The following is a 26114-nucleotide window of genomic DNA, read 5'->3' as shown; positions in this document are numbered from 1 at the left end:
ACGAACTCCCCCAGAAGCACCCAAGTCCTCTCCTGGCATCGCCCCTGGTTCGGAATTCCCTCCAGGGTCAGCAAGGACAAGCTGGACTGGTCTTGAGCAGGCGGGGGTTAAAGGGAGGGAGCCCTATTAGGATGACCCGCGGTGGGTGGGTACCCAGGCTCATCAACAAAGACATTGGGGGGTGGGATTCCACTTTGGGTGACCGAGAAGAGTGGGTAGCACAGCGAGCGGGAATGCTGCCCTACGCCCCAGAGACAGAGGGGACACCACGCGACACGCACCAAGCCGCTCACGAGGAAGCCCGCGGGAGGAGTCTGCGTGAGCGCGCGCGCGGGGGTCTCACGCGGCTCGGCAGTGATGCGCGCATGCTCGGTCTCGCACACTCCGGGCGGGGCGGGAGGCCCGGCGCTCCGGGGCGGGGGAGGAGCGCTCGCGCAGCCGCCCCTGACAGGCGCGGGCTCGGCGGCGGCTGCAGCGCGCAGCGCTGGGCCCTGCCGGAGCCGGGACTAGCATGTGCCGCGGCTCCCCGGCGGCGGCGGCGGCGGCGGCGGCGGCGGCGGCTCCTCTGCAGAAGCAGCAGCGGCCACCATGGCCAAGGCCAGCGTGGAGCTCACCCGCGAGCTGCAAGGTACGAGGTCGCCTAGGTCCCCAGGACGCCCCATCCGGGAGCATCCCAGACCCAGCATTTTACTGCCCGCGGTACACCCCAGTCTGGCGCCGGCGACCCCTCGTGCTTCCTCGCTCCAAAGCAGCCCCTACCCCTTCGTCCCTACGCGGGAATAGCTGTCCCCGAGCATCCTCCTCTGCTCGCCTCACCCCATGAGGACCTTCCTGTCCTGGCACCGCCCGTCCCGCTCTTTGGTGACAGGTGCAGTTCTCCTGTGCTGCCCGAGGCCGGCTGTCAGTATTCCTGACCCACCCCTCGGCGAGGCGTCGGGTCTCCCCTCCGGAGAGTCCCCGCTTCCCCCACCCGCGCCGGGCGGAGCTAGGCGATGGGAGCCGCGAGGTCCTGACCGCTGTTGGTCTCGGTACCCTCCCTCCCCTCCGCCCCGCCCCGCCCCGGAACTGGCCCTGGAGATGCTCTAGGAGATTGGCTGCGCCTAGGCCAGAAGGACAGAGGGAGTCAGGGGAAGAGCACCTGGGTTGGAGCAAAATCCGAGAGCAAGATCTCTTCGACTCACACTCTGCAGTCCCAACCTGTCCCCTTCTCAACACCCACCACCCACATCTACAGGCTTCACCCAATTACTGAGCTCCAGACTCAGTCCAAACCAAGGCTGGCACCCAGCACTGCCACAGCCCTGACCCCCAGAGGCGGGAGCACAGGCTAGCCTACGCAGAGAGCAGGATGCTCAAGGATACTCAGAGCCGTGCTGTACTGTGGAGATTCCCCACACCTACACATGCATGAGAATACCACCATGAGATGTGTGTCTTTACAGGAACTGCACCCCACCACCACCACACATGCATACTCTGGGCTATCTGGATAATTCTGCCAGCAGATGGGTATGGGGCTCATTTACACACTAAAATCCTTCCCCTCACCCGGTCTGGCACTGTTCCCCTTTCATAGCTACAAGCCAGCATACTGGTTCACACTTCTCCATCCCCATCAATGCCATGCTCATGCTCTTGGAGTCATCAGAAGTATGCACACACCCAGAGTAAAGGCAGCCTCACATCCAGACCACCTAGATTTCATCAAGGGACGCCCCCACACCCCTACAAACTGACTCACTGTGTATGTGTTGATGGCTCCTGTAGTATATGGGTTAGAAACATCCTCACACCCTCAGAAGTGTAAGACACACCCTCCCACAGACACTGTCACTCAGCAACTGTCCCCTGAGTCAGGGACACCAGGAGCCAGAGATTTCAGCACAGGAGATTCCCTCTAACAGGCGAAGTTACTCAAGAAGGAAGAGTCTCTGTCCTATACTTTGCCCTTATTTCCCTCTCTCATCTGCCTCTGGCTCTGCTTCTCTCTGGGGAGCCCTGGGAGGTGGGGATGGCCCAGGGTAAAGGGAGCTCTGAGCAGGCCCCCATCCACCTGCAGACAGTATCCGGAGGTGCCTGAGCCAAGGGGCTGTGCTCCAGCAACATCGTGTGAAGCTAGAGACGAAGCCCAAGAAGTTTGAGGACAGAGTGCTGGTGAGGGCACTGGTCTGGGAGGGAGGGAGAAATTGGGCAGGAGAGACAGAAGTGGGGAAGAGCTGAGGAGACAAAGCTGGGGAGGGTGGACTGGCTTAAGTCCAGGAGCCTAAGGTAGGGCAGGAGAGGAGGCACAGCAGAGCTGAGTGGACTAAAGGAGGGCAGGGCACCAGTGCCCAGGCAGCTACCATGAACCACCCATGCTCTTTCATGCAGGCCCTGACCTCCTGGCGCCTCCACCTCTTCCCCCTTAAGGTCCCTGCCAAGGTGAGTCAGGTGGAGAAATGGAGGATACCTGGCATGTTTCTTCCTATGCCTGGCAAGCAGGCTTTTACGAAGAGGTGGGCATCCCTGTCCCTCCAGGTGGAGAGCTCCTTCAATGTCCTGGAGATCCGAGCCTTTAACACCCTTAGTCAGAACCAGGTGAGCACCAGGACTCAGCCTGCTGTTGGGCCAGCTGGAGAAGGAAGTCAGTGTCTGAGGCTGTCTGCTCCCTATCCTCCAGATCCTGGTGGAGACTGAGCGAGGCATGGTGAGCATGCGGCTACCATCAGCTGAGAGCGTGGACCAGGTGACACGACATGTGAGCTCTGCCCTCTCCAAGGTCTGCCCTGGCCCTGGGTGAGTGGCAGTCAAAGGCCCTTTGAGGGATTAAACAAGGAAACCTCTTCCCCTGCTTCTAGGCTTCTGAGACACAAGAAGAATGCACTATCTCCCTCTTGCTTTTTCCTGCATTTAGAAGCTATAATTTGGGAAGAATTGAGAGCCTCTTTCCACCACTGTCTGAGATTATTTGTTCATCTTACAGGTGTTTGATCCGGCGTGGAAATGCAGACACCCCAGAGGGACCCAGAGACACATCCCCCAACTCTGAGACTTCCACATCTACCACACACAGTGTGTGTGGTGAGCAGGGGCAACATGAGCACTGTGAGGCCAAGACCACCTTGTTCCATGCCCAGAGCATGTGGTTTTGTTAGATAGGCTTTTGCCTACCCTAATGACTTCCCAGCTCACAGATTTCAGGAGGCTCATAGGGTAGCAGAAACCTAGGACACTAGTACCTTCAGTAACCTTGACTGTTCCTTGAACCCCAAGCCTCCTCCCCATCCTCTTACCATTCATGAAGCCAGTCCATCTGTCACCCCACAGGTGGCTTCTCTGAGACCTACGCTGCCCTGTGTGACTACAATGGGCTGCACTGCCGTGAAGAAGTGCAGTGGGTATGTGGGGCTGGAACCCAGCAGGGAGTCCCAGGTGGGATCCAGAGGGAGGAGGCAGAGGAAGGGTGGGGAGTGAGTATGAGCCGGTTCCACCTCTCCAAGGATGTAGACACCATCTACCATGCTGAAGATAACCGCGAGTTCAATCTTTTGGATTTCAGCCACCTGGAGAGCCGGTAAGCAGATGGGGCCGAGACTGAACCCCAAAACATTCCCAACCCTGACCCTAACCAGGATCTCCCTTCTAGTCCTACCCACACCTCCCGCTTTATCTCCTTAACCTCCCCTACTTCTACTGCCATCTAGACATCAAGATTTCCCCAAGCTAGCCCCCAACCCCTGGCTTCTTCTTTCCTATTTACAACCACCTGCTTACTGAGTCCCATCCCTTCAATGTCCCCACAGAGACTTGGCCCTAATGGTGGCAGCCCTGGCCTACAATCAGTGGTTCACCAAACTCTACTGCAAAGACCTACGGCTGGTAGGAATTAGGAAGGGCTGAGGAAGGGGAGAGTAGTGTCCTCCTTGACCCCTAATCCCAGGACCTTTGCATCCTCAGGGCTCAGAAGTGCTCGAACAGGTGCTACATACTCTGAGCAAGTCGGGGAGCCTCGAAGAGCTGGTGCTGGACAATGCCGGGCTTAAGACGTGAGGCCAGCTTCCTCTGTGGCCAGGGATGTCCCTGCCATGTAGTCTTAGGGTCCCAAAACCTCAGAGTATGATACTGGTCCTTGAACCATCTCATCCAGCTCCTATCTTTAGAAAGGAGTCTGAGGCCCAGACAGGCCAGAAAGCAAACCAGCAGTGAAGCTAGGACTCAGAATTCAGCCTCCTGATGCATTCAAGGCTTTCTCCAATGTACTCCATGCCCTGTCATCCCTTCCTGTCAACTACCTAGCAGGGTGGGCTGCTCCAGTCTTGAAGACACAAAACTGGGCTTTGTCTGAGCACAACTCCTACGGTGTAGAATGCCCCCAAATACTCCAGAGAGGTGATGAGGTCCCTGGCAGACCCCTGTGGGGAAGCCTTTGTGCTCTGACCATTGCAGCCCCAGCCAGGCAGGCAGGTAGAAAAGGAGGGGAACTCAGGAGCTGAGACTGGGGCTCAGCTCAGGACAAATCCTTCCTCCCCTTCCCTGAAGGGACTTTGTCCAGAAGCTGGCCGGGGTGTTTGGGGAGAACGGGAGCTGTGTGCTGCATGCCCTCACTCTGTCCCACAACCCCATCGAGGACAAGGGTGAGCCCAACCCTGAATCTTATTCCTTCTACATGCAGAGCCCATCCTAGCCCAGAGCCCAACCCAGGTCTGAACAGGGGCTCTTCAACCTGATGACAGCCCCTGTCCCTGCACCTCTACCCTTTACCCCAGGCCTGGACCCCACTCAATCCCCATCAGACTCTCCACCCCTTTCCCAGCCTCTCACAGGGCCAATTCTCTCTCCACTGCCCAGGTTTCCTCAGTCTAAGCCAGCAGCTCCTCTGCTTCCCTACTGGCCTCACCAAGCTGTGCCTGGCCAAGACTGCCATTTCCCCTCGAGGTATTCACACCAGGACCCCTGACCTCTGATCTCGGTCTTCTCCAAGTGCCCTGAAATGTTGAGACCCAAACATGCAACCACACACTCACACACCACCTCAGGGATCGATGGAGGAAAAGGAATCACATTATGGGAGCGGGCAAGAGTTGTATACAGAAGGGGAAAGGTGGGGATGGGGGCCAACCCAGCCCAGTGCCCGCTGTGCTCAGGGCTCCAGGCGCTGGGCCAGACCTTCGGGGCCAACCCGGCCTTTGCCAGCTCCCTTCGGTACCTGGATCTAAGCAAGAATCCTGGGCTGCTCACCACAGATGAAGCCAACGTGAGTGCATGGAGTGTTGCCTCAAGCCCTTGCAGAGAAGCGCAATCAGGCTTTGGGACCTGAGAGTCTTCTGCTGTGCAGCCCCTGGGTCGGAGAACCTCTTCCATCCCTCCCCCTGAAGTCTCTCTGTCCTCTCTTCCTCAGGCCCTCTATAGTTTCCTGGCCCAACCCAATGCCCTGGTGCACCTGGACCTGTCAGGGACTGACTGCATGGTCGACCTGGTGAGGGGCTGGTGATGCAGGGAGTCAGGCAGAAGAGATTTGAGGAGGCCAGGGTGATGTCTATCTCACATCAGCTTCTCTGAGTGCAGGGGGGGGCAGAGCAGCCAGGATGACTTCAGTTTCAGCTGTCGCTCATACCTGTGTGCATTTATACAGAGCAGAAGACTGTGCCAAAAACCATCCCCCCACTCCATTCCCTGATGTGTACCCTTGACTCAGGGTTGTTCCACTAGTAGGAAAGGATGAGTCCCCTAACTTGCGAAGGTACCCTGGGAGCTAGCTGTGGCCCTGCTTTATCCACCCACGGCCTCTGAGTTTTTTCACACATAGCCAGGCAAGCAATACACCCATTTTCCACTAAGAAGAAAAACAGAGCCTTTGAGGCCAAGCATGGCAGTGCATGGAGGCTGAGGCAGGAGGATCCCAAGTTTAAGCCTGGATAAGGCAATTTATTGAGACCCTGTCTCAAAATAAAAAATAAAAGGACCTGGGAATGTAGCTCACTGCAAAGGCCCTGGGTTCAATCCTCACTACTGGAAAAAAAAAAAAAAAAAAGACTTATAAAGCATAGAGGAAAGAGCACACAGAAAGATAGAGGCTGAGACCTTGAAGGTGGGGGGAGTCCTCTGCACCCCACTTTTGTCCTCCCCCAACTCCTCTGAAACCCACCATCTCTCTCCTTACAGCTTCTGGGTGCCCTGCTCCATGGCTGCTGCTCCCACCTCACCTACCTCAACCTGGCTCGCAACAGCTGCACCCACAGGTAAGGTCAGGAGAGCCAGGGAGGGATGGAGGAAGCTGTGGCTCACCCCCTCCTTTGCTGATCCCAGGAGTCTCCACAGGAAGGGCCGGGAGGCCCCGCCGGCCTTCAAGCAGTTCTTCAGCAGCGCCTACACACTGAGCCATGTCAACCTGTCGGCCACAAGGCTGCCCCTGGAGGCCCTCAGGTCCGGTGGGTGTGGGGTTGGGGGAGCCAAAGGAGCCACAGGGGTGTGGGGAGGAGTGAATGTGGGCCTATGACCCTCCTCCCACAGGGCGCTGCTTCAGGGCCTCTCCCTCAACAGCCACCTCAGTGACCTGCACCTGGACCTCAGCAGCTGTGAGGTGAGTCCTCTTGTCTCCCCACCCAGCCACCTGCCCCTTACCTCCACTTTAGTATTCATTTTTCCAACCCAAGTCAAAAACTGGCTCCATCTTACCTCTGCACTTACCTGCTGCAGCTCCCTGCCCTGACCCTACCTCTACTTGCCTCTCGGACAAGGTCTGTGGCCTTCCTTCCAGGGGCCATTCATTTTCATGTGCCGAATTAGTAACTGCCCCCAAAGCTTTGGGTGGGAGATACCAGGCTTTCCCAGCAGAGGGCAGAAGCAGGCTGTCTCAGTATGGCTGAGGGAAGTGAGAAGCTCTTAGGGAAGCATGGACCATGGTTGAAGGGGTCTCCTGATTTTACACCCAAAACCGGTTATGACTGTGAGTCTGCAGATGACTGCTCTGGTCTCTAAAAGTTAAAGGTGCCCTGTCACCCACTCCAAACCCTATCTTCTGTGCCTTATCCTATCACTGCAGCTACGTTCAGCAGGTGCCCAGGCCTTGCAGGAGCAGCTGGGATCCATCACCTGTGTGGGCAGCCTTGATCTGTCAGACAATGGTGAGTAGGCTGCCTCCTTGAGCAGGAAAAGAAGCCCTGAGCAAACTATGGAAAGCCTCAGGCTTCAAGGCGAGGCCTCTCCCATCCACTGACCAGGGTTCGACTCAGACCTCCTGACATTGGTGCCTGCACTTGGCAAGAACAAGTCCCTCAAGCACCTGTTCCTGGGCAAGAACTTCAATGTCAAGGCCAAGTGAGCCCCCACTACCACACCCACAGCTCGCTGTCCTATCATCCACCCATCCTAGACTCTTGCATGACCTCCGGCCACCTCTCTCCTCTAGTAGCATGACTCCAGCCCCCGCCCCCTACTCTGAGTCCTGCCTCCCCACAGGACCCTGGAGGAGATTCTACACAAGTTGGTACAGCTGATCCAGGAAGAGGACTGTGTGAGTGACTGGCCCTGGGAGGGGACCCGCAGTGGCAGGGGCTGCAGGGACTGGGCCCAACCCCCACTTGCTGCTCAGTCCCTGCAGTCACTGTCGGTGGCAGACTCCCGGCTGAAACTCCGAACCAGCATCCTCATCAATGCCCTGGGCAGCAACACCTGCCTGGCCAAGGTGGATCTGAGTGGCAATGGGATGGAGGACATTGGGGCCAAGATGCTGTCCAAGGCCTTGCAGATAAACTCCTCCCTCAGGTGATGCCAACACCTAGACCCTCAGACCCTGAGCCCCAAGACTGTCCTTGGTGGGCTCCATGCCCTGTTCCCCACCCTGTGGAAAACAGTCTCAGAACTGGCTCTGAGTCCACTTCAGTAGCCAGGAGAGAAGGGAGGGTCCATCCCTGGCCCACAAAGAGCACACAGAGAAAGAGGGATGACAAACTGGAACTCATCCTCTCCCCAGAACTATCCTATGGGATCGGAATAATACATCTGCCTTGGGCTTCCTGGACATCGCAAGGGCTCTGGAGAGGTGAGTTGACCAAGGCCCTCCCCTGATTCAAACCCCAGCCACCCTGTGCCAGGACCAGGTATGAGCTTCCCCAGCTGCGCCCCAATCTCCTTGGCTTATTCACACAGAAAACTGTGGAAGGACTGGGGTGTGGTGACGCACACCTGTAATCCCAGCACGGAGGCTGAGGCAGGAGGATTACCACCAGTTCAAAGCCAGCCTGGGCTACATAGTGAGTTCAAGGCCAGCCTGAACTACATAGTGAGACCCTGTCTCAAAATTTAAAAAAAAATGAGGAAGGGCCAATGAAAGAGGGAATGGTGAGAAAAGGATAGGTTTTGGGAAGCCAGGCCTCTCATTTTTTTAGGTGTTTCCCCACCCAGCTGTACTGTCATGTCCCACAGCAACCACACACTGCGCTTCATGTCCTTCCCGGTGAGTGACATCTCCCAAGCCTACCGCAGTGCTCCTGAGCGCACTGAAGACGTCTGGCAGAAGGTGCGGGGTGCTGTGCTGAGAGGGGGGGCTAACATAGGGCAGAAGGCAACCCACATCCCACCCCTGACCCTGTCCACTGCATCGTCTCCAGATCCAGTGGTGCCTGGTGAGGAACAACCACTCCCAAACCTGTCCCCAGGAGCAGGCATTCAGGCTACAGCAGGGCCTGGTGACCAGCAGCGCCGAGCAAGTAAACATTTCCCTCCAGGACACATGGGGCAGGCACGGGGCTCTCAGGGCACAGGAGTGATGTGGAGCACACAGGGTGGGGGCATGAAGAGGTGTCACATGGCCGCTATAACTGGGCTGAGCAAGTAGGGGAGCAAGAAGACAGGAAATTCAGAATATGGGCCCTTATATATGTAGACAAGTAGTAGGTAGCCCCCAGATGAGGCATACAAAGGACTTGAGGAGTTCCACAGGGCATTCAAAAAGGGCTTACCAGGAGTGACAAGGCCACCCAGAGTCATTACCACCACCACCATCAGGAAGGTACCAGTAGCACCCGGAGGCCCGACTTGGGACACTTGACACTCCTGCCCCTGTGATCCAGATGCTGCAGCGGCTGTGTGGACGAGTGCAGGAGGAGGTGCGGGCCCTGAGGCTGTGCCCCTTGGAGCCTGTGCAGGATGAACTTCTCTATGCTCGGGACCTCATCAAGGATGCCAAGAACTCCCGGGCGGTGAGCCCTCCAATATGCTAACCCAAGCAGTCCAGGCATTGCTCTGTGCCTCTGTCCTCCCAACCCAAGGCCCCCAAGGATCTCCTAAATCCTGATTCTGATCTCTGAACCATACTCCTTCCTTCCTCAGCTGTTTCCCAGTCTCTATGAGCTGGGCCATGTGCTGGCCAATGATGGGCCTGTGCGGCAGAGGCTGGAGTCGGTGGCCAGTGAGGTGTCGAAAGCTGTGGACAAGGAGCTGCAGGCAAGTTCTGCAGGAGGGAGGAAGCCATGTGGGAGCTCAGCCTTCACCAGGGCCCTAAGCTAAAAGCTGATGTCACAGCAGGAAAATTATTGGAGGGCAAGACGGAAACGCACAGAGCTGAGACTACCCACAGTTCCCCTGTGCCAAAATAATATGAGTCCTGGATATCTTTTCTGACAGCTCCTATTTTGAACCCTGAACTCTTGCCTCTTCCCTCTCTGTATTCTGATCTGTCTCTCCCCCTATCTGTATGGTAGGGTATAAAGAGCACTGACCAAGAAATGGGGAAGCCTGAGTGTCCAAGGCTCTGACACAGCCATGTGCTCTTTGGCAGGTCTCTCAGTCTCACTGCAAGGACTGCAAGAGATAGGCTAAAGCCTCTTCTCCTGCAGCACAAGCTCTGACCCTGTCCCCTGGGGGCTGTGGCCTCTTTTCCCTTCATTAGGTGATCCTGGAGTCCATGGTCAGCCTAACACAGGAGTTATGCCCTGTGGCCATGCGGGTGGCTGAGGGCCACAACAAAATGCTGAGCAACGTGGCAGAGCGCGTCACTGTGCCCCGAAACTTCATCCGAGGGGCACTGCTGGAGCAAGCAGGACAGGACATTCAGAACAAGCTGGAGTGAGAGACTGAGGCTTGGTCCTGGGGAGGGGCTGGATTTGGCCCAGAGCACTTAGGGACTGTTATTATCAGCAATGAATAATAAATGAAAAATCTCTATTACAAGGGATAAATCTTTAACTGAGTGCAACCTTTGTATTTAGGGTCTGCCTAGTCTTTGCCCTAGAAATCTTAGTGCTGAGTTGGGGTTTAGGAACCAGGTAGTGCACAAACAAGTGTACACACACAAACTCGCACGCATACACCAAGAACTGCCACCAAGAAAACACAACCTCCTCAGAGACCGGGCGAAGAAAAATGATGCAAGACAGGTGTGTAGGGAACCCCTCTCCTCCAGCCAGTCTGCACTGCACTCAGTTCTTTCCTTCTGGGTGAGGGTGCTACCGTGTACCAAAGCAAGGGGAAATGAGTATGCATACCTAGGAAACAGCCAGACTCAAAAAGTGCTGGTTTCTACTCTTGCTGCATGCAAAGGTTTACTCAGCACCCAAACTTATCTAGCTGTGTTCCCCTGGAGCATCTGACCTGGAGCCTCCTCCTCTTTCACTTTCTCTTGGCCCTTACACTCCTTGGGCTGGGGAGGTCAGTGAGTGGGGTGAGTCTTGAGCATGGTAGCCCTGAGTGCCTCCTACAGCAACCATGTTCTGTGTGGGCAGCCAGGCCAGCTGGCCCATTCTCTCAGGCGTCCAGGCAAGGAGGTGCTGAGGCTCGGAGGCCAGGCAGGAGCTGGCTAAGCAGTCTCACCTATGCCCACAGTGAGGTGAAGCTATCAGTTGTCACCTATTTGACCAACTCCATAGTGGACGAGATCCTGCAGGAGCTGTACCATTCCCACAAGAGCCTGGTAAGACCAAACTCATCTAGGCTCCCTCCCCCTCCAGACGCTTGCAGGCAGGCAACCATCCTGAGATCCTGTTCACACCTGTCTTCCCCAGGCTCGGCACCTGACCCAGCTAAGGACGCTGTCAGATCCACAAGGAGGGCCAAGCCAAGGACAGGATCTGTCCTCTCGAGGCCGAGGCCGGAACCACGACCATGAGGAGACCACAGATGATGAACTTGGAACCAACATTGTGAGCCCCTGCATCTTTCCCTCTCCCTTAACCTGGGTCTGCCCCTTGAACCTCCATTTGTCTGGACTCCACTGTCCAGCTTGCTGTGCCTGACGAGCCCCTTCCCTCATCCCAGTGTCTCAGCTGCCCGAAGAGAGAGCCAAGATGGGCTCTAAAAAGGCTATATGAGGATTGGGAGGCCTCAGGTGAGGATCTAGGATTTGAGACCCAACCTCCCCTTTGTCTTTGTTCCTGCAGGACACTATGGCCATCAAAAAGCAGAAACGCTGCCGTAAGATCCGCCCAGTGTCCGCCTTCATCAGTGAGTCCCACTAATGTCTGCCAGGCTCCTGCCTTTTCTCAGGCCATTTCCCTTTCTTTGTTCTCTACTTCTCCACCCTCGTGTCTCCCTCTCCTTGTTGCTAGTCCCTCTAACAGTGCTGTGTCCACAGGTGGGAGCCCTCAGGACATGGAAAGTCAACTAGGGAATCTGGGGATCCCCCCTGGCTGGTTCTCAGGACTCGGGGGCAGCCAGCCCACAGCTAGTGGCTCCTGGGAAGGTCTCTCTGAGCTGCCCACTCATGGCTATAAACTGAGACATCAAACACAAGGGAGGCCCCGGCCCCCCAGGACCACCCCTCCAGGACCTGGCAGGCCCAGTGTGAGTGCCAAAGGTCTTGCAAGAGGACCAACTTTCCTTAACAATGCCAGAACAAGGAGTTCTGTCTTTGGGAATTGGGACAGGACTCCAGGCAAGCAGTAAAACTATGGAGGGATTATCCACTTTGGAGGAGAACTATACCTTATTACAGGTATAAAATCTCTGTCTAGCCAAGCTTGGTGGCACATACTTATAGTCGCAGCTACTCCAGAGGCTGAGGCAGGAGAATAACTTGAGCCCATGAGTTTGAGACCAACAACATAGGCTACACACCAAGACCCCATCTCAGAAAGAGAAAAAAGTCTTTGCAAGACAGTGACATTCTCATTTTGGTAAAGGATAAAGCCAAGAGCCACCAAGCTTAGAAGATGCCCAGGCAAACTGAAGTCTAAATTTGCATGGAGCCAATTGTTCTAAAGGGGAAGGCCCTTGAGTGAATGGGAAGTGGGCCTTTCTGAGCCAGATGGACTATCTCACAGGCCTTTCCTCCCAGCAGGTACCAGTACCTGGGACACGCCAGGAGAATGGGATGGCCAGCTGCCTGGACGAGGGTTTGGAGGATTTCTTCAGCCGGAGGGTCATGGATGAGAGTTCCAGGTGTGATGCCTAAACACACTCACATTTCAGCCAGACCCAAGGCTACAAAAGCACTCCTGTCCTCCCAGCTCCTATCCAGGTTCCTCCAGCAACAGTGCCTCCAAGCCTGCCTCTCCCCGGGCCACTCTCCACATTCTAACCCTTCCTTGTCTACCTCTTAGCTCTCACAGCCTCTAAATCTGCTTAGGGTGACTGAAAAGGGGCAAACCAGCAGAGTGCAATGATGGGACAAAGCAGGAGTGACAGTACTGGGACGGGGTGGGTGTGTGTCCCTGAAGACATAGTCTGTCACATAATATTTTTATTCAAATCTACTCATCTTGTTTTCACTGTCTCTAGACCTAAGCATTACCAGACCACCCAGAGTCTATCAGGGAGCTGGGTCACTTGGAGAAATTACAAGAAAGACTTGGGAGACAGGGGTGTCTGAGAGAACAGAGTTGATGTTAGAAAATGAGGCTGCTGGAGGTTGTAACCAGGAAGTTGAGGACAGCATCTCCTCTGAGGATAAAGGAATAGGGCCTGCAGTGCCACAGGAGAGTCTAGAAGAGAGGGGAAAGTGGGGCAATTGGGGTATTCAGAATGGACCGATAGCAGCATCACTCTAGGCTGTGTCTGGCACCTGTCACTAACTTACCCCAACTCTGCCAGCTACCCCAGAACTCTGAGGACTGTGCGGCCAGGCCTCTCAGAGCCACCACTGCCTCCACTCCAGAAGAAGAGGCGACGAGGACTGTTCCACTTTCGCCGCCCCCGGAGCTTCAAGGGGGACAGGGGGCCAGGGTCCCCCACCACTGGACTCCTTCTCCCTCCACCCCCGCCCCCACCCCCAACTCAGGAAAGCCCCCCTAGCCCAGAACCCCCAAGCCTCGGCAATAACTCTTCTCCTTGCTGGAGCCCCGAGGAGGAGAGCAGCCTCCTGCCTGGATTTGGGCCGGGCCGGGGGCCTTCCTTCCACAGGAAGCCGGTAAGTGAGACAGAGTATGGGGTGTCTTTCCCTTCTCCTGTCCTAGATGCAGCCCATTCCCTGACCCCACCCTGACCTAAAGGGAAAATGCTCAGACCCAGAGTTCTGGACAATATTGGTCATCTGGTTCCTCTCTCCATGAAAGGGGACTAGGATTTGGTGGCCCAGAGCATGCTGAGAGGGCTGTGTGTGAAGAGAGCATTGGCAGGAGTCCTCCCAAGGTGTGGGGAGGACTTCCCCTAGGCCTAGGGGCTTGGCCTTGTCCATCAGGGACTGCTTGTAAAGAAAGACTTCATTCTAGGGCACTGAGGGGTCAGAGGCAGGGGACGGGGGCACAGCCCCTGGAATGGCACAGCAGCCAGCGGTACATGGTGTTGCCCTGCCTGGGTTAGGAAGAGCTAAGGGCTGGAGCTTCGACGGGAAACAAGAGGTGAGGGGACCCTGGGGCAGCAAACTGAGGGTCCTGTGGGTCCCTTTCCGCCCCTCTTCCTGTTTCCTCACTCCTGGTGGCTCAGTGGAGAGGCTGGTTCTTTGGCCTCTGGAGGTGTTGACTGCAGCTCTGCCCCTACCACACATTTATCAGGGAGTGGGCAGGGGGGTTGCATAAAAATACTCAGCTTTAGAGCTCTACTCCTCAGCCTTGGTGACTTCACGACGACCTTTATGATGGATTTTTACCTTATCCATACACCACCTGAATTATTTACCTAGTTATTTTTTACTTAAATCAACTCACTTTTAAACCTAGTCTAAACTTAAGCATTATCATCTTTAAAGTCTCAGGCTTTTTGTACACATCATTTTTTTCCTACTACACATAAAATAAACACATATTATGATAGTAGTGTGTTCATTTGTGTAAACCATCTCTTGTGCCCCCAGGGTGTTATGGGTACCACTCTTCAGGAAATACGGTTCTAATATCTAGGAGCTAACAACATAAAATGACTTGAGATGCTAAAGCAGAATCCCTTTTGCAGCTGCAGTCCTCCTTGCGGATACTGTTGTCACAGCTGACTCAGTTCTGCTTTTAGGGCACAGATCCTGACCTGGATGACAGCACCCAGGCATGGCAGAAACGGCGCTCTTCAGTTGACGCAGGTGAGCCTGACACCCTTGCTGCCTTCCTTTATGCTTCTCTCAGGGGCCCCTCCTAATTTTCTTTTTTCACTTTCCTCCTTCCACTTCATATCCCTCCCTCCACTCTTAGGTCCCGGAGCTTGGAAGCCCCCACCACCACCCCAAAGCAGCAAACCAAGCTTCAGCGCCATGCGTCGAGCAGAGGCCACGTGGCACATAGGTAGGGAGAGACCCTTCTTGGCTGAAGTGCTGAAGGCCCAGGGTGTGTCCAAACAGTTGGCCTCTACTCTGGGCAATTCATGGTCAAGGTGAGGCAGAGAGAAGTCAACACAGTAAAAATATTTAAGGATGTTTGCAGAGCTATACCCAAAAGAACCTACAATCCAATCCCAAGAAAGATTCTGCAGAACAAAAGTGGCTTTGGGGTTTAACAAACAGGACCACTCCCTTGTGGGTGGGTTCAGTGACTATTCTAGGGCAGGCATCACGTTGTTCACCTACAGCACAGTAGTGCTTTCTATAGATAAGACCTCATTTCACATCTCAGCTGAGAGCAAGTGGGAAAGTCAAACTACCAGCCACCACCAGCTCCTTGGCTTACTTCAGGCACTCCAGCCTGCAAAAACAGCTTGCAACCTGTCCTCAGGTGCTCAAAAAGGTGCCCCAAAGAAAAAGCAAGTGCTCTACCTTAGAGATCAGAAGCCCTAGATTTTCGTTCCATTGGCCACCCATAACCTTCAATGAGTCATTTACTTTCTGACTTCATGACTGGAGGAATAGAAGGGAAGATTATTCCAGGGATGATGTTTCCTTCCTGCTGAATTCAGGGATCTTCTGCTTATGGAGCCACTAGAGAAAATCTGGTCAGCTCAGTATCAACTTAAGTTCCAAAGGCCTGGAATAAGACCCCTGAAAATCCTGACATGGACAAAATCTCCCTATGCACATAGACACCCCCTCACATTCCTAGACTAGGATGTAGGACTGGAAGAAACTCCAACATGAGCAAGCAGGTCTGGATTGGGCTGCCCACTCATTGCCCTGTCCCACCCCATTCTGCCCTTGCCCTCTCTGCTCCACAGTACAGAACTAGGCTAGCCTGAGGCTTAGCAGTGCTTGTGCACCTGTACTGTCCTCCTAGTCACTCACCTTTGCTACGTCCTGTCCCTCACACAAACTAGCAACACATCCGAAGTGGAGACACACCCTTCACTTAGGGATCCACAACTGTCAGATGGTCTGCAGCGCACGTGTCACACGGACACACCCTTCCTAGGTATTCTACCTCCAGCTCATATTACCTAAGGCTATAGGGGCCAGGCACCAGGGCATCTCTCCTCGTGCTCTCCCCATCTAATCAGGCTAGGGATACTGCCTACAGCCTTGGCCGAACCCTGGGCCTGCAGCCCCAGAAGAGCAGCCATGCCTGTGTTGCCCTGAAGGCCCCCATGCTGGCTCTGCCCCATAGGAAAGGGCCTGGGCTGTATCTGCAAAAGAGTTAGCCAGGCAGGAGCACCCCCAACCCAGAGGTGACACTCTCAGGGAGATGCTGAGGACTGAGGCTAATAAAACACGGACACAAAAGGGAATATTGAAGGCAGTTGTTGGAGCAAATGAGCCTGGAGGGGGAAGGTCGTGGCCAATGAGGGCATTGTAGGAAAAAAAAACAGGGGTAGGTTCTGCACTTTCCTGAATTTCTGCCTGCCCCCCCACCCCCTAGCTGAGGAGAGTGCCCCCAGCCACAGCTGCCAGAGCCCCAGCCCAGCCTCTCAAGATGGAGAGGAAGAGAAGGAGGGCGTCTTCTTCCCAGAGAGGACAATTCCAGCTAGGAATGCCAAGGTGAGAGCCAGCAAGGCAGACGGGAAGGTGATTTGATGGGGCAGAGACTAATCCAGCATCTTCCTTTCTCTGCCAGCTGCAGGACCCTCCTCTAGCTCCACGGCCCCCCAAGCCAGTGGCAGTGCCCAGGGGCCGTCGACCCCCTCAGGTGCCAGGGGGCAGGGAGGAGGCTGAGACTGTGGGTACAGCCCCCGGAGTCAACAAGCCCCGGCTGAGGCTGGGCTCACAGCAAGACCAAGAGGAGTCTGAAGCTCAAGGTCTGCCATCCTAGCGGAGTGGGAGGTTCAGGCAGCCACTGTGATTTTACTATCCATATCAAGTTGTTTTCCAAGGGATGGCATAAATGACAACCAGGAGTCCCAGGATGGGTGAGCACCCCAGCTTGTGAGCATCTTGTGGCTGTCATTTCAGGGCCTCCTGATCCAGGACGCCGGACTGCCCCTCTGAAGCCCAAGAGGACACGGAGGGCACAGTCCTGTGACAAACTGGAGCCTGACAGAAGATGGCCCCCTGACCCCGCAGGTGCTAGTGGTAAGAGGATGGGTTCTCCTTACCACCAATTAGTCCATTTGTCCATTACTGCACCTCCTTAAGCTCCAAAACGGGGTAGTTTTCTCTCCCTACCCAGGAAACAGGGTTCCCTGGATTTGTCCCCAGCAGGAACCAGTGAGCCAGGAACAGACTGACAGCCGCTGCAACACCTTCCCCAGCCTTCCTCTCAACATGTGCCTCACAAGGACTCAGCCCCCCACCCGTTCCTGCTCCCCCAGACCTCCGGCCAGCCCCTGTCCTACAGAGACAGGATGTAGGGCTGGGCATAGGGGAGCAGGAGGCAAGGGGACCAGAAGGGAGGAAACAACCTGGAAAGAGGAAGGCTCTCATTGCCTGCCTCCACACCTTGCTCTGCAGAGAGCTATGGATGGACCTGTCTCCTCCCCTGGGAGGGTAGATCTCTGTCCCTCTATCCCCAGGGGCTTCTCCCCACTTGTATAGAATTAAAAAAAAAAAAAGAAAGAAAATGAAAATGAAAAAAAAAACAGTCTGCCTTGCATCTCTGCTGTCTCCCCCATTCACTGCTCCCACCTCCCACCATCTGCTCCTTTCCCACAGGCCCCCAGGGCTTGGCCACAGTGGGGAAAGTAAAAATCCCCACCAGGATGGGATTGGGCCTCCAAAGGAGAAAACAAAGAGCTGCTGACAGACTGAGGCTGACATGTCCCTCAGCTAAGGTGGGAGTTATTTATATGCAGGGTCAGGACTGCAGAAAGGACACAAATGACAGAAATCACCAAATTGTGTGCATCCAACTTCAGAGTGTGATGAGATTGGAAAACCCCAGCATACGGGGAGTAGGGAGATCAGAATGTGGGTACGTGAGTCCACATTCAGGCTTAATACGGCTGTTTTATGTGGTATCAGCCTGTGGGATATGGCTTAGTATAAAGGCCCTGGGTGCAAGCCTTGGTCCCAGAAAAAAAGTCAAAAATCTCAACAGGAAAATAGCTTATAGGTGAACAGAAGTCTTTATGCAGTAAGATCAAAAATTAAACATTCTCTTTGATTTCCTAACAAACAGTAATGGTAACCTTGGTGTTCAAGATCCCCTCTGAGTTCCTGAGATGTCATTCCTAATGCCTTCCTACTCGTCCAAATTCAGCTCTCTCTCTCTCTCTCTCTCTCTCTCTCTCTCTCTCTCTCTCTCTCTCTGTGCTCCCACTGAATTATGTAGAGGTCCATAATTTTGCATCTGTCATACTTAATCACACTTCACATTGGCTTGTCATCTGCACACCTCCGTCTCTGCTCCATATACCTCTGCCTCCCCTAGAGGCAGGGGGCTATGTCTGAATCATCTGGTTAGCCCCAATGCCTGGTACAGGGCCTGGCACCCAGGATATGGTTAATAAATGGTTGCTACCTTAAAAAATGAGCAACTTAAAAGATAAAGTGAAAGTGTCATGGTGAATGCGCTTATGTTCTCATCCCAGATCATCATCATGTGCTCCAACCTCTTGCTGTGCTTCTTTTTCCCCAGGTAATTGTTCACTTTCCCTGGTCTTGTTAGGAATGACTCATGTCTTGTTTCCTTAAGATCTGCCTGAGGCACTGCCCCTCCCACAAGGATGTGACCATATGGGTTGAATCTTGGAGGAGGGGACATTGGGTACATTGTGGCACTGGAACGATGCCCTGGAAGTCAGTCCTTTAGCACATGCCCCAAATGTGCAACTCTGTCCTCTGGGGCTGCGTGACCAGAATGTGAGCCTGTGTGTCCTATGCAGTCATGTCCATTTCCTGCAACTCTTTATAAAAAGATGGCTAGGGAACTGAACACCACTTTCAAAGCCATGAGATCAGAGCAGTACGTGATGGTCTTTAAGGAGCAATGAGGACCCACATCCTGTTGTACTCCGGGTCTGCGTGAGTGAGTGTATGCATGTGTGTGATAAACACAGCCCAGTGTTCTCTTATATGTGACTGAAAATATCCTTAACAAGTGTCATACTGTGGAGAGTGTTGTTAAGCTGGGTGTGTTTGCCACTGTGTGTCTGTAGGGCTGTAGCTCTCATGGTGACACAGTGAGTTTACGTCCTGGAGCTTGTGTGTATCAAGATATGTGTGAGCCTATAAGTCGTGGGTGCCTGTGTCGCCATCATTTCTCTGTGTGGATGTGTGTGTGTGCATGAACCACTGCAAGGTGTGTGTCTCTCTGTGATGCTGGGTGTGGGTGTTGTGCGAAAGGGAAGATTTGTGTCACTGTGTCTGTGGGGTCCTGCCTCTGAGCCTCCTCCAGTCCGCCCTCCTCCTGCAGTTCTGTGGCTCCCTCCCAGGCAGTGGCCCTGCTCCTCCTCTCTTCTCCCTCCCAGCCCGTCTGTGCGGGGGGAGAGCCGATGCTGCAGCCCCCCCACCCTTTCCCATCCAAGCCCCATAAATAGCAGCAGAGCCAGAGCGGAGCCGGCGCCAGCGGCTGGAGCAGCAAGGAGTCAGGGCCAGGGCCAGAGCCGGAGAGAGGAACCCCGACTGTGAGCCCAGGTGAGCCCACCCGTCCTACCCAATCCAGCCCTAGCCCCAGCCCACCCACCCTCTGTGTCTGTCTCAGCCCTGCCCAGTCTGGCCCAGTCTCCATACAACATCTCCTTTGACCCCCAGAGAGGCCCCCAGCCCTGCCCAATCCCCTCAGCACATGTCCCTGCCCACTTCAGAAGACTCACAAGAACTGGGAGACTAGCGGCTAGAAGGCAGAGAACCCCAGCCTAGACCCTCCCTCACATACCCAGAAAGACACACGTGGTGGAGGAGGTGGTGGATACCTAGCCAGGGAAGGGTCCCCATTCTCAGGGAGGTAGAGATCTGTCACACCCTCCTGAAGATGGACACATGACAGATGGAGAGAGACACAGAGGGTGGGGCGTACAGACACACTGATGCACACTCGCTTGGGGAAACACGGCACGGGATCAGACAGCCTCACCCTGGCATCTGGGCAGAAACAGCGGGATGGACTGACCAGCTGTGAACTCAGGCCAGCGTGCCCTTGCCTGCTGCTGCCCAAGGCTTGATACCACCGCTGGGGGAGGGTGGAGCACATGCATCCCACAGACAGCATGGAGGGGGCTGCAGCTCCCCCAAATCCTGTCGCTAAGAGACAGTGCTGGTGCTGCCAAGAAGTGTGAAAACAGGGGAGGTAGGGAGGGAGGTAAGGCTTGTCATAGTGGGATCCCCTGTGGGAGCCTGGAGGAGCTTTCAGCAGAGACAGACCTAATCTTAACTTCCAAGTCCACCACCCTGCTTTCCCATGAGCCGGCCAGAGATGAGTGGGGGTAAGGAGACAGTCCAGCAGGGCATCTTCCAACCTGGCTCCTCTACCCACTGCAGACTCGGTTCCCGAAGGAAGCGTGTCCTCTTCAGACATCCAGGGGCCTCCCCACCCTCTTGTCCCAGTTCAGCTCCCTCATGCCAAGACTGAGTGCAGTGCTGGCTCAAACACCAGTTGGGAAATAGCAGAAGATGCTGAGACAGCAGAAAATGTGGATCAATCGATGGCCTAGGAGCTAAGAACCCAGCTTGCATCCCAACCCGCCTGCCCTTTCAAGCCCCATCTGCACACACTTAGGAGGGTAGGGCTGAGAGAAATGCAGGACTCCAGTGCAAGAGTGTGAGAATTTGGTCCTCTGCCCTCCCCTGCTTGGAACTCTGGGGAAGCCAAACAGAGGTAGGGAAAGCAGGAGGTCCACGCGACCCCAGGGCCTCAGAGAAAAAAGGGCAAGATGGTAAGGCCCACGGCCCCCAGAAAACAGTGTCCAAGCCTTCTACTCTCCCCTACAGTGACATGTCGGATCCTGAGATGGGATGGGTGCCTGAGCCCCCAACCATGACGTTGGGGGCCTCCAGGGTAGAGCTACGGGTATCCTGCCATGGCCTCCTGGACAGAGACACACTCGCCAAGCCCCACCCCTGTGTGCTGCTCAAGCTGTACTCTGAGGAGCAGTGGGTAGAGGTGAGAGAAGATGAGTTTTTTCTGAATTTACTCCTGGGTTAAGCCTGAGAACAAAGGAAGGTGGTAGGAGAATGTGCAAACTCCAGAGACCTTTGCTAGGCCACATGGATAACCATAAGACAATCATGTCATTGTTACAAACCCAACCCATTTTACAGTTGAAAGCACACAGGGTCCCAGAGGGCCCTGAGAGTGCCCCAGAGGCAGAGAGATAGCTTTCAAAGGCCTAGAGCCCCAGAGGGCTGTGAATCTAGGGGCCCAGCAGCACTCTGAGCTCAGGGACCGGCCTAGGCAGAGAAGAGCTAGTTGTTGGGAGTGCAGAGCCTGAAGGCAGGCTGGCAGGACCTGGGCAGGGTAAAGCGGCCTCTGCTTGCTGAAGGCCGTCACTGCTTCTGCCACAGGTGGAACGCACGGAGGTGCTTCGGTCCTGTTCTAGCCCCGTCTTCTCCCGGGCGCTAGCCCTCGAGTACTTTTTTGAAGAGAAGCAGCCCTTGCAATTTCACGTGTTTGATGCTGAGGATGGAGCCACCAGCCCTAGCAGCGACACCTTCCTTGGCTCTACAGAGTGCACCTTGGGCCAGGTCTGCATTCCAGCTCACCCACCCCATCTTTGTCACCTTTTACTTCTGGAACCTAAAATAAGAGCGAGCATGAGCTCCCAAGCGAATTCAGCCTAAGCCTGGATATCATTGTGCTATTCCCTGGTTGTGGAGCCTTAGGCAAGACATTTAACTCTCTGCATGTTGGTTTCTGCATCTAAAAAACGGTGAGATGGGGGAATGTTACAGTGTCTCCTTCTTTTGTTCTCTTTATTTTTTTTATTTATTTTTCTTGTTTGGTGGTGCTGGGGGTTGAAATCATGGCCTGATGCATGCTAAATTGGCACTCTACCTCTGAGCCTCCCTCTTAAGGCTGTGCTCCTCTCTTAAGGCTGCTGTAGAAATTAAGTCCCACCCTAACCCAGTCAAAGGGCCAACATGGGGACACTTGGAGAGCACTTATTCTTCTGTCCCATCTATGTCTCGTGACCAAGGCAGTTAGGGATGTTACAGCTGGGTCTCCCTCCACCTCCACCCACAGATTGTGTCACAAACCAAGGTCACTAAGCCATTACTGCTGAAGAACGGGAAGACTGCCGGCAAGTCCACAATCACGGTAAGCTGGGTCACCTGTACTCACCCTTGGCCTAGGCATTCAATGCCTCTGCATGGTCATCTGTGGGGATATCACGCCCAGAACCATTCTACCTATGGAAAGGGGAGGAGAGTCCTGTAACTGTGTCCCCCTTGCAGATTGTGGCTGAGGAAATATCTGGTACCAACGACTATGTACAACTTACCTTCAGAGCCCAAAAGCTGGACAACAAGGTTAGAAGCTCTAAATCCCAGCCCCATGGCCCCTGTTAGAGAGCCTTAGGCCTCCCATGGAAGGCATATCCTGGGGACCAAGGATCCTCCTCAGAGCCACTCCTCTCCCCAGCCTTCCTGGTAGACCTCGCCAGATTCATGGGCCATTTCCCTTGCGTTTCCAGGATCTGTTCAGCAAGTCTGACCCTTTTATGGAAATCTATAAAACCAACAGGGACCAGAGTGACCAGCTGGTCTGGAGGACTGAGGTTGGTGTCTAAAGATAAGGGGATGGAAGAGGGACAGCAGAGTAGGGAAACAGAAGGTGACCAACTCCATGGTGCCTCTCCAAGGTGGTGAAAAACAACCTGAACCCCAGCTGGGAGCCATTCCGCCTGTCCCTGCACTCTCTGTGCAGCTGTGATGTCCACCGGCCTCTCAAGGTGAAGCCCCAGTCAAGCACAGCCTACAGAAGCATTCCCCTGAGGGTGGGAACCCCCACCCATAAGCAATTCTCACTGCAGGACAACCCACAAACAAACAAACAAAGCTTAATGTTAAGCTATCTACAAGTATGCTTTTTATCAAAGGCTAAAGTTGCTAACAGACTATGCCTAAGAACAAAATTCAGCAGGTAGCCTCTCTGGGTGGGGTAAGGACATCTATTTTGGCCTGAAGACTATGGGCCTGAATCCCCCACCCAACTTAGGAACCATTTAAGAGTATCCCCCTGCTGATCTCACTTTCCCCTCCTTTTTCAGTTTCTGGTGTACGACTATGACTCCAGTGGCAAGCATGACTTCATTGGCGAGTTCACCAGCACCTTCCAAGAGATGCAAGAGGGGACAGCAAACCCTGGGCAGGAGGTGCCACAGAAATCCCTCCCCCAGAATACCAGATCCCTGGGAAAATCTGGAGGGTGAAATTGAAAAGACTGCTGCAGGCAATAGGAAGTGAACAGGGTGGAACACACCCAGGCTCAGCCAAACGATAGAGTGGGGTGGGGGTGGGGGGTTGTTCTGGAAAGCTCTGTTAAAAGGGGACAAGAAAGGCCACTGAAGGACAGTGACCCTGCATCTGTGGTTTGTTGGGGTCTAGATGCAGTGGGACTGTATCAACCCCAAGTATCGGGACAAGAAGAAGAATTACAAGAGCTCAGGGTCGGTAGTGCTGGCCCAGTGCACGGTAAATCCCAGTTCTTGCCTCAAATCGTACCTCCTCTACTCTCTCTATGACACTCTCAGATTCAACCCTTTGCTTGTTTCAAAGGCCAGTTTCTCTGTTTCTGAGAATCATTGCCACCCCAACTTAACCTCAAAAACCCAGCTCCCCTACCTTTCCCACAGAAGCCTCTACCCAAGTTTCGTCCCGAAGACCATCCCATCCTCCATTATCCCTTCCCTCTTGACAGGTGGAGAAGGTGCACACCTTTCTGGATTACATCATGGGTGGCTGCCAGATCAGCTTCACGGTAAAGGCCCAGGAGATGGGGGCAAAACAGGGAGAAGCTAAATCCATATTGAACTGAAAAGCTCAGAGTCAGTACTGCTGCGTAGGACACAGTCAGCTAGAACACAATCCCACCCCACCCCGGGAGAGGCTAACATTGAGCTCCCCAGACACAGCTCCATCCTTATGAAGCTCCATCCTTAGAAGATTCTAGCTCTGGGACAGCCTCTTTGTTCACTCTCATGGCAGCAGTGTGACCATTTCCTCACTCTCATCCCCACCAGGTGGCCATCGACTTCACTGCCTCCAATGGGGACCCAAGGAGCAGCCAGTCCCTACACTGCCTCAGCCCCCGACAGCCAAACCACTACCTGCAGGCCCTGCGAGCAGTGGGAGGCATCTGCCAGGACTATGACAGGTGGGAGAGGGTGGGGAGGGCGAGGATGGGAGTCCTTGCCCCATGAGACCCACAGCCTGCTCTTCTTTCCAGTGATAAGCGGTTCCCAGCTTTTGGTTTTGGGGCTCGGATCCCACCCAACTTTGAGGTAGGATGGGTGGGGAAGAAAGGAAGAGTAGAGGTCAGGCAAGAAGGAGAGCCATGCCCTCACTGTGCTCAACTTCCCACACAGGTGTCACACGACTTCGCTATCAACTTTGACCCAGAAAACCCTGAATGCGAAGGTAGGCTGTGGGAATCCCACCAGCCTGCTTGGCTACTTGTTGCTCAGACCTGGACATCCCATCCAGACTCTATTCCCATGTGTCCAGCTCCCAGTCCCTCCCACCTATGCATCTGGTCTGACTTTCAGCTTCGTGGCCTGCTCACCCAATTCTTACAGCCTTGGGACCATGTGATCTTCCTGCTTACTGAACATTGAGGGTGCACAGTATTGTCCAGTCTCTAACAACCACATCTCTGTTCTTTGCCCACAGAGATCTCAGGGGTCATCACCTCCTACCGCCGTTGCTTGCCCCAGATCCAGCTCTATGGCCCTACCAATGTGGCCCCCATTATCAATCGTGTGGCTGGGCCAGCACAGCGTGAGCAGAGCACGGGCCAAGCCACGGTGAGGACACAAAACACAACCAGGCACTGCGCTGTGTCCCCTCGGGTTTGGACCTGGGCTCAGTTTTATGCGCTGGCACACAGAGGCAGCCCTTTCTCCTTCTGCCTGCCCTCAGAAATACTCGGTGCTGCTGGTGCTCACCGACGGCGTGGTAAGCGACATGGCCGAAACCCGCACGGCGATCGTGCGTGCCTCCCGCCTGCCCATGTCCATCATCATCGTGGGTGTGGGCAATGCTGACTTCTCTGACATGCGGCTGCTGGATGGTGATGATGGCCCCTTGCGCTGCCCCCAAGGGGTGCCCGCGGCCCGAGATATCGTCCAATTTGTGCCCTTCCGGGACTTTAAGGATGTAAGTGCTCTCTATCCTTCCCGGAAGAAATGTCATATCATGCTCCCAATCCTCTCTCTCTCTCATGGCATCCTCCAAACCATTCTGAAGCCCATTGGGTCACCTTGAAGCCCCACCCCTCCCTCTTCTCCTGCCCTTCTGCCCCTAATCTCATCTCTTCCCCGATCCACAGGCTGCCCCCTCTGCCCTGGCTAAGTGTGTCCTGGCTGAGGTGCCCCGGCAGGTGGTGGAGTACTATGCTAGCCAGGGAATCAGCCCTGGAGCTCCCAGGCCCTGCACACCAGGCACAACTCCCAGTCCTAGCCCTTGACTACCTTGCACTGGACCCAGGACACTCCTTCAACCTCTCAGTGAGTCTTCTGCATTCAAAGGGGTGGACAGAGAGCTGGTGCGAAGTGGGACTTCTGAGGATCCTAGCTGGGCTGTGTGTAGTGTAGATGAGGGTGTGTTCATGGTTATTGTACCTCTGCCAGGTGCCTGTCCTGACTTTTGTGACTCAAGTGACTAGTGCCTCTGCCTCTTGCAGCTGTATCCCCAGAGTCCTGGAAGTGAGATGTGGGCCCTGCCTCCATCTCTCCTAGCCCCACGTCCCTCCAATCTGTGGCCCCTCAGTGACTTCCTTCAGTAATCTGACTTTCTGGTTATTAATAAAGCAAACCACTCCTAGCACTTCAGCCTCTACTCATCATGCTTTGGGTGCCCAAGGGGCAGTTTGTAGCACCCATGGGCACCATAGGAGATGAGGGACTGTACCTTTTGAAATCCGACCCAGACCTCCAGGAAGGCATCTGTCTCTGTAATCTTATTCCAACTATGTGTCAGTAGGATCTAAAGAGTCTCCACTCTTGCCTCCCAAGCCTAAGGGGGATCCAGGCACCATGGGGATTAATAACAGGAGTTAGGGGAGTAATGAGGGGTTGTCAAGAGGGCAGAATGAAGCTCTCTTACAGCTGTCTCCAGAAAAGCCCCACTGAGTTCCCCAAGGGTTGAACCACTGCCCCCACACAGCTGTGGGGCTGGCCAAAAAGGGGTATTGGGGAGGGGAGGAGAACAGCAGGTCTGCTAATGAATTAGGAATACAGAGGGACATTTAGGTCTGCTCAACCTGATTTCCCTAAATGTGTCAATGTGTATGAGTTCATGCACCACACATCCCTGACTG

General features: G+C 54.6%; 2 protein-coding genes across 11 annotated transcripts; both read left to right on the top strand.

The window, feature by feature from the left end:
- The first annotated feature begins 448 nt into the window (after positions 1–448).
- On the top strand, positions 449–18981 carry Carmil3 (capping protein regulator and myosin 1 linker 3). Of its 8 annotated transcripts, none has more exons than XM_063236876.1 (40): positions 449–628; positions 2060–2154; positions 2371–2421; positions 2518–2577; positions 2660–2775; positions 2963–3060; positions 3307–3377; positions 3480–3553; positions 3783–3858; positions 3937–4025; positions 4519–4613; positions 4828–4914; positions 5124–5233; positions 5378–5455; positions 6142–6218; positions 6298–6402; positions 6490–6559; positions 7022–7103; positions 7200–7296; positions 7438–7492; positions 7571–7743; positions 7952–8020; positions 8404–8497; positions 8589–8687; positions 9051–9179; positions 9310–9423; positions 9869–10044; positions 10801–10888; positions 10980–11117; positions 11355–11418; positions 11549–11757; positions 12254–12354; positions 13006–13321; positions 13623–13751; positions 14356–14422; positions 14532–14621; positions 16122–16240; positions 16323–16497; positions 16652–16771; positions 16898–18981. In XM_063236876.1, exons 1-40 carry the CDS (start codon positions 589–591, stop codon positions 16924–16926), a joined length of 4125 nt encoding a protein of 1374 aa, XP_063092946.1. In that variant the 5' UTR covers positions 449–588; the 3' UTR covers positions 16927–18981. The 8 variants fall into 8 exon arrangements, with proteins under 8 accessions (XP_063092946.1, XP_013013169.1, XP_005005698.1 ...); XM_013157715.3 differs by having other exon boundaries at positions 16317–16497; XM_005005641.4 differs by having other exon boundaries at positions 12251–12354; positions 16317–16497.
- Positions 18982–19030: 49 nt separating this feature from the next.
- On the top strand, positions 19031–25621 carry Cpne6 (copine 6). 3 transcript variants are annotated; one of them, XM_013157769.3, is made up of 17 exons: positions 19031–19273; positions 20567–20738; positions 21140–21319; positions 21819–21893; positions 22031–22105; positions 22270–22353; positions 22438–22527; positions 22846–22950; positions 23183–23269; positions 23496–23555; positions 23818–23951; positions 24024–24078; positions 24163–24214; positions 24467–24600; positions 24716–24952; positions 25125–25302; positions 25426–25621. In XM_013157769.3, exons 2-16 carry the CDS (start codon positions 20571–20573, stop codon positions 25260–25262), a joined length of 1674 nt encoding a protein of 557 aa, XP_013013223.1. In that variant the 5' UTR covers positions 19031–19273; positions 20567–20570; the 3' UTR covers positions 25263–25302; positions 25426–25621. The 3 variants fall into 3 exon arrangements, with proteins under 3 accessions (XP_013013223.1, XP_013013224.1, XP_013013225.1); XM_013157770.3 differs by lacking the exon at positions 19031–19273 and having other exon boundaries at positions 25479–25621; XM_013157771.3 differs by lacking the exon at positions 19031–19273 and having other exon boundaries at positions 25125–25621.
- The last annotated feature ends 493 nt before the right edge of the window (positions 25622–26114 follow it).

The sequence above is a fragment of the Cavia porcellus genome, unplaced genomic scaffold (assembly GCF_034190915.1).
Source record: "Cavia porcellus strain 051 isolate PalLab524CR breed Dunkin Hartley unplaced genomic scaffold, mCavPor4.1 scaffold_26, whole genome shotgun sequence".
Classification (NCBI taxonomy): domain Eukaryota; kingdom Metazoa; phylum Chordata; class Mammalia; order Rodentia; family Caviidae; genus Cavia; species Cavia porcellus.
Note: the sequence above shows the minus strand (reverse complement) of the source record. Positions and strands in the feature narration are given on the sequence as shown.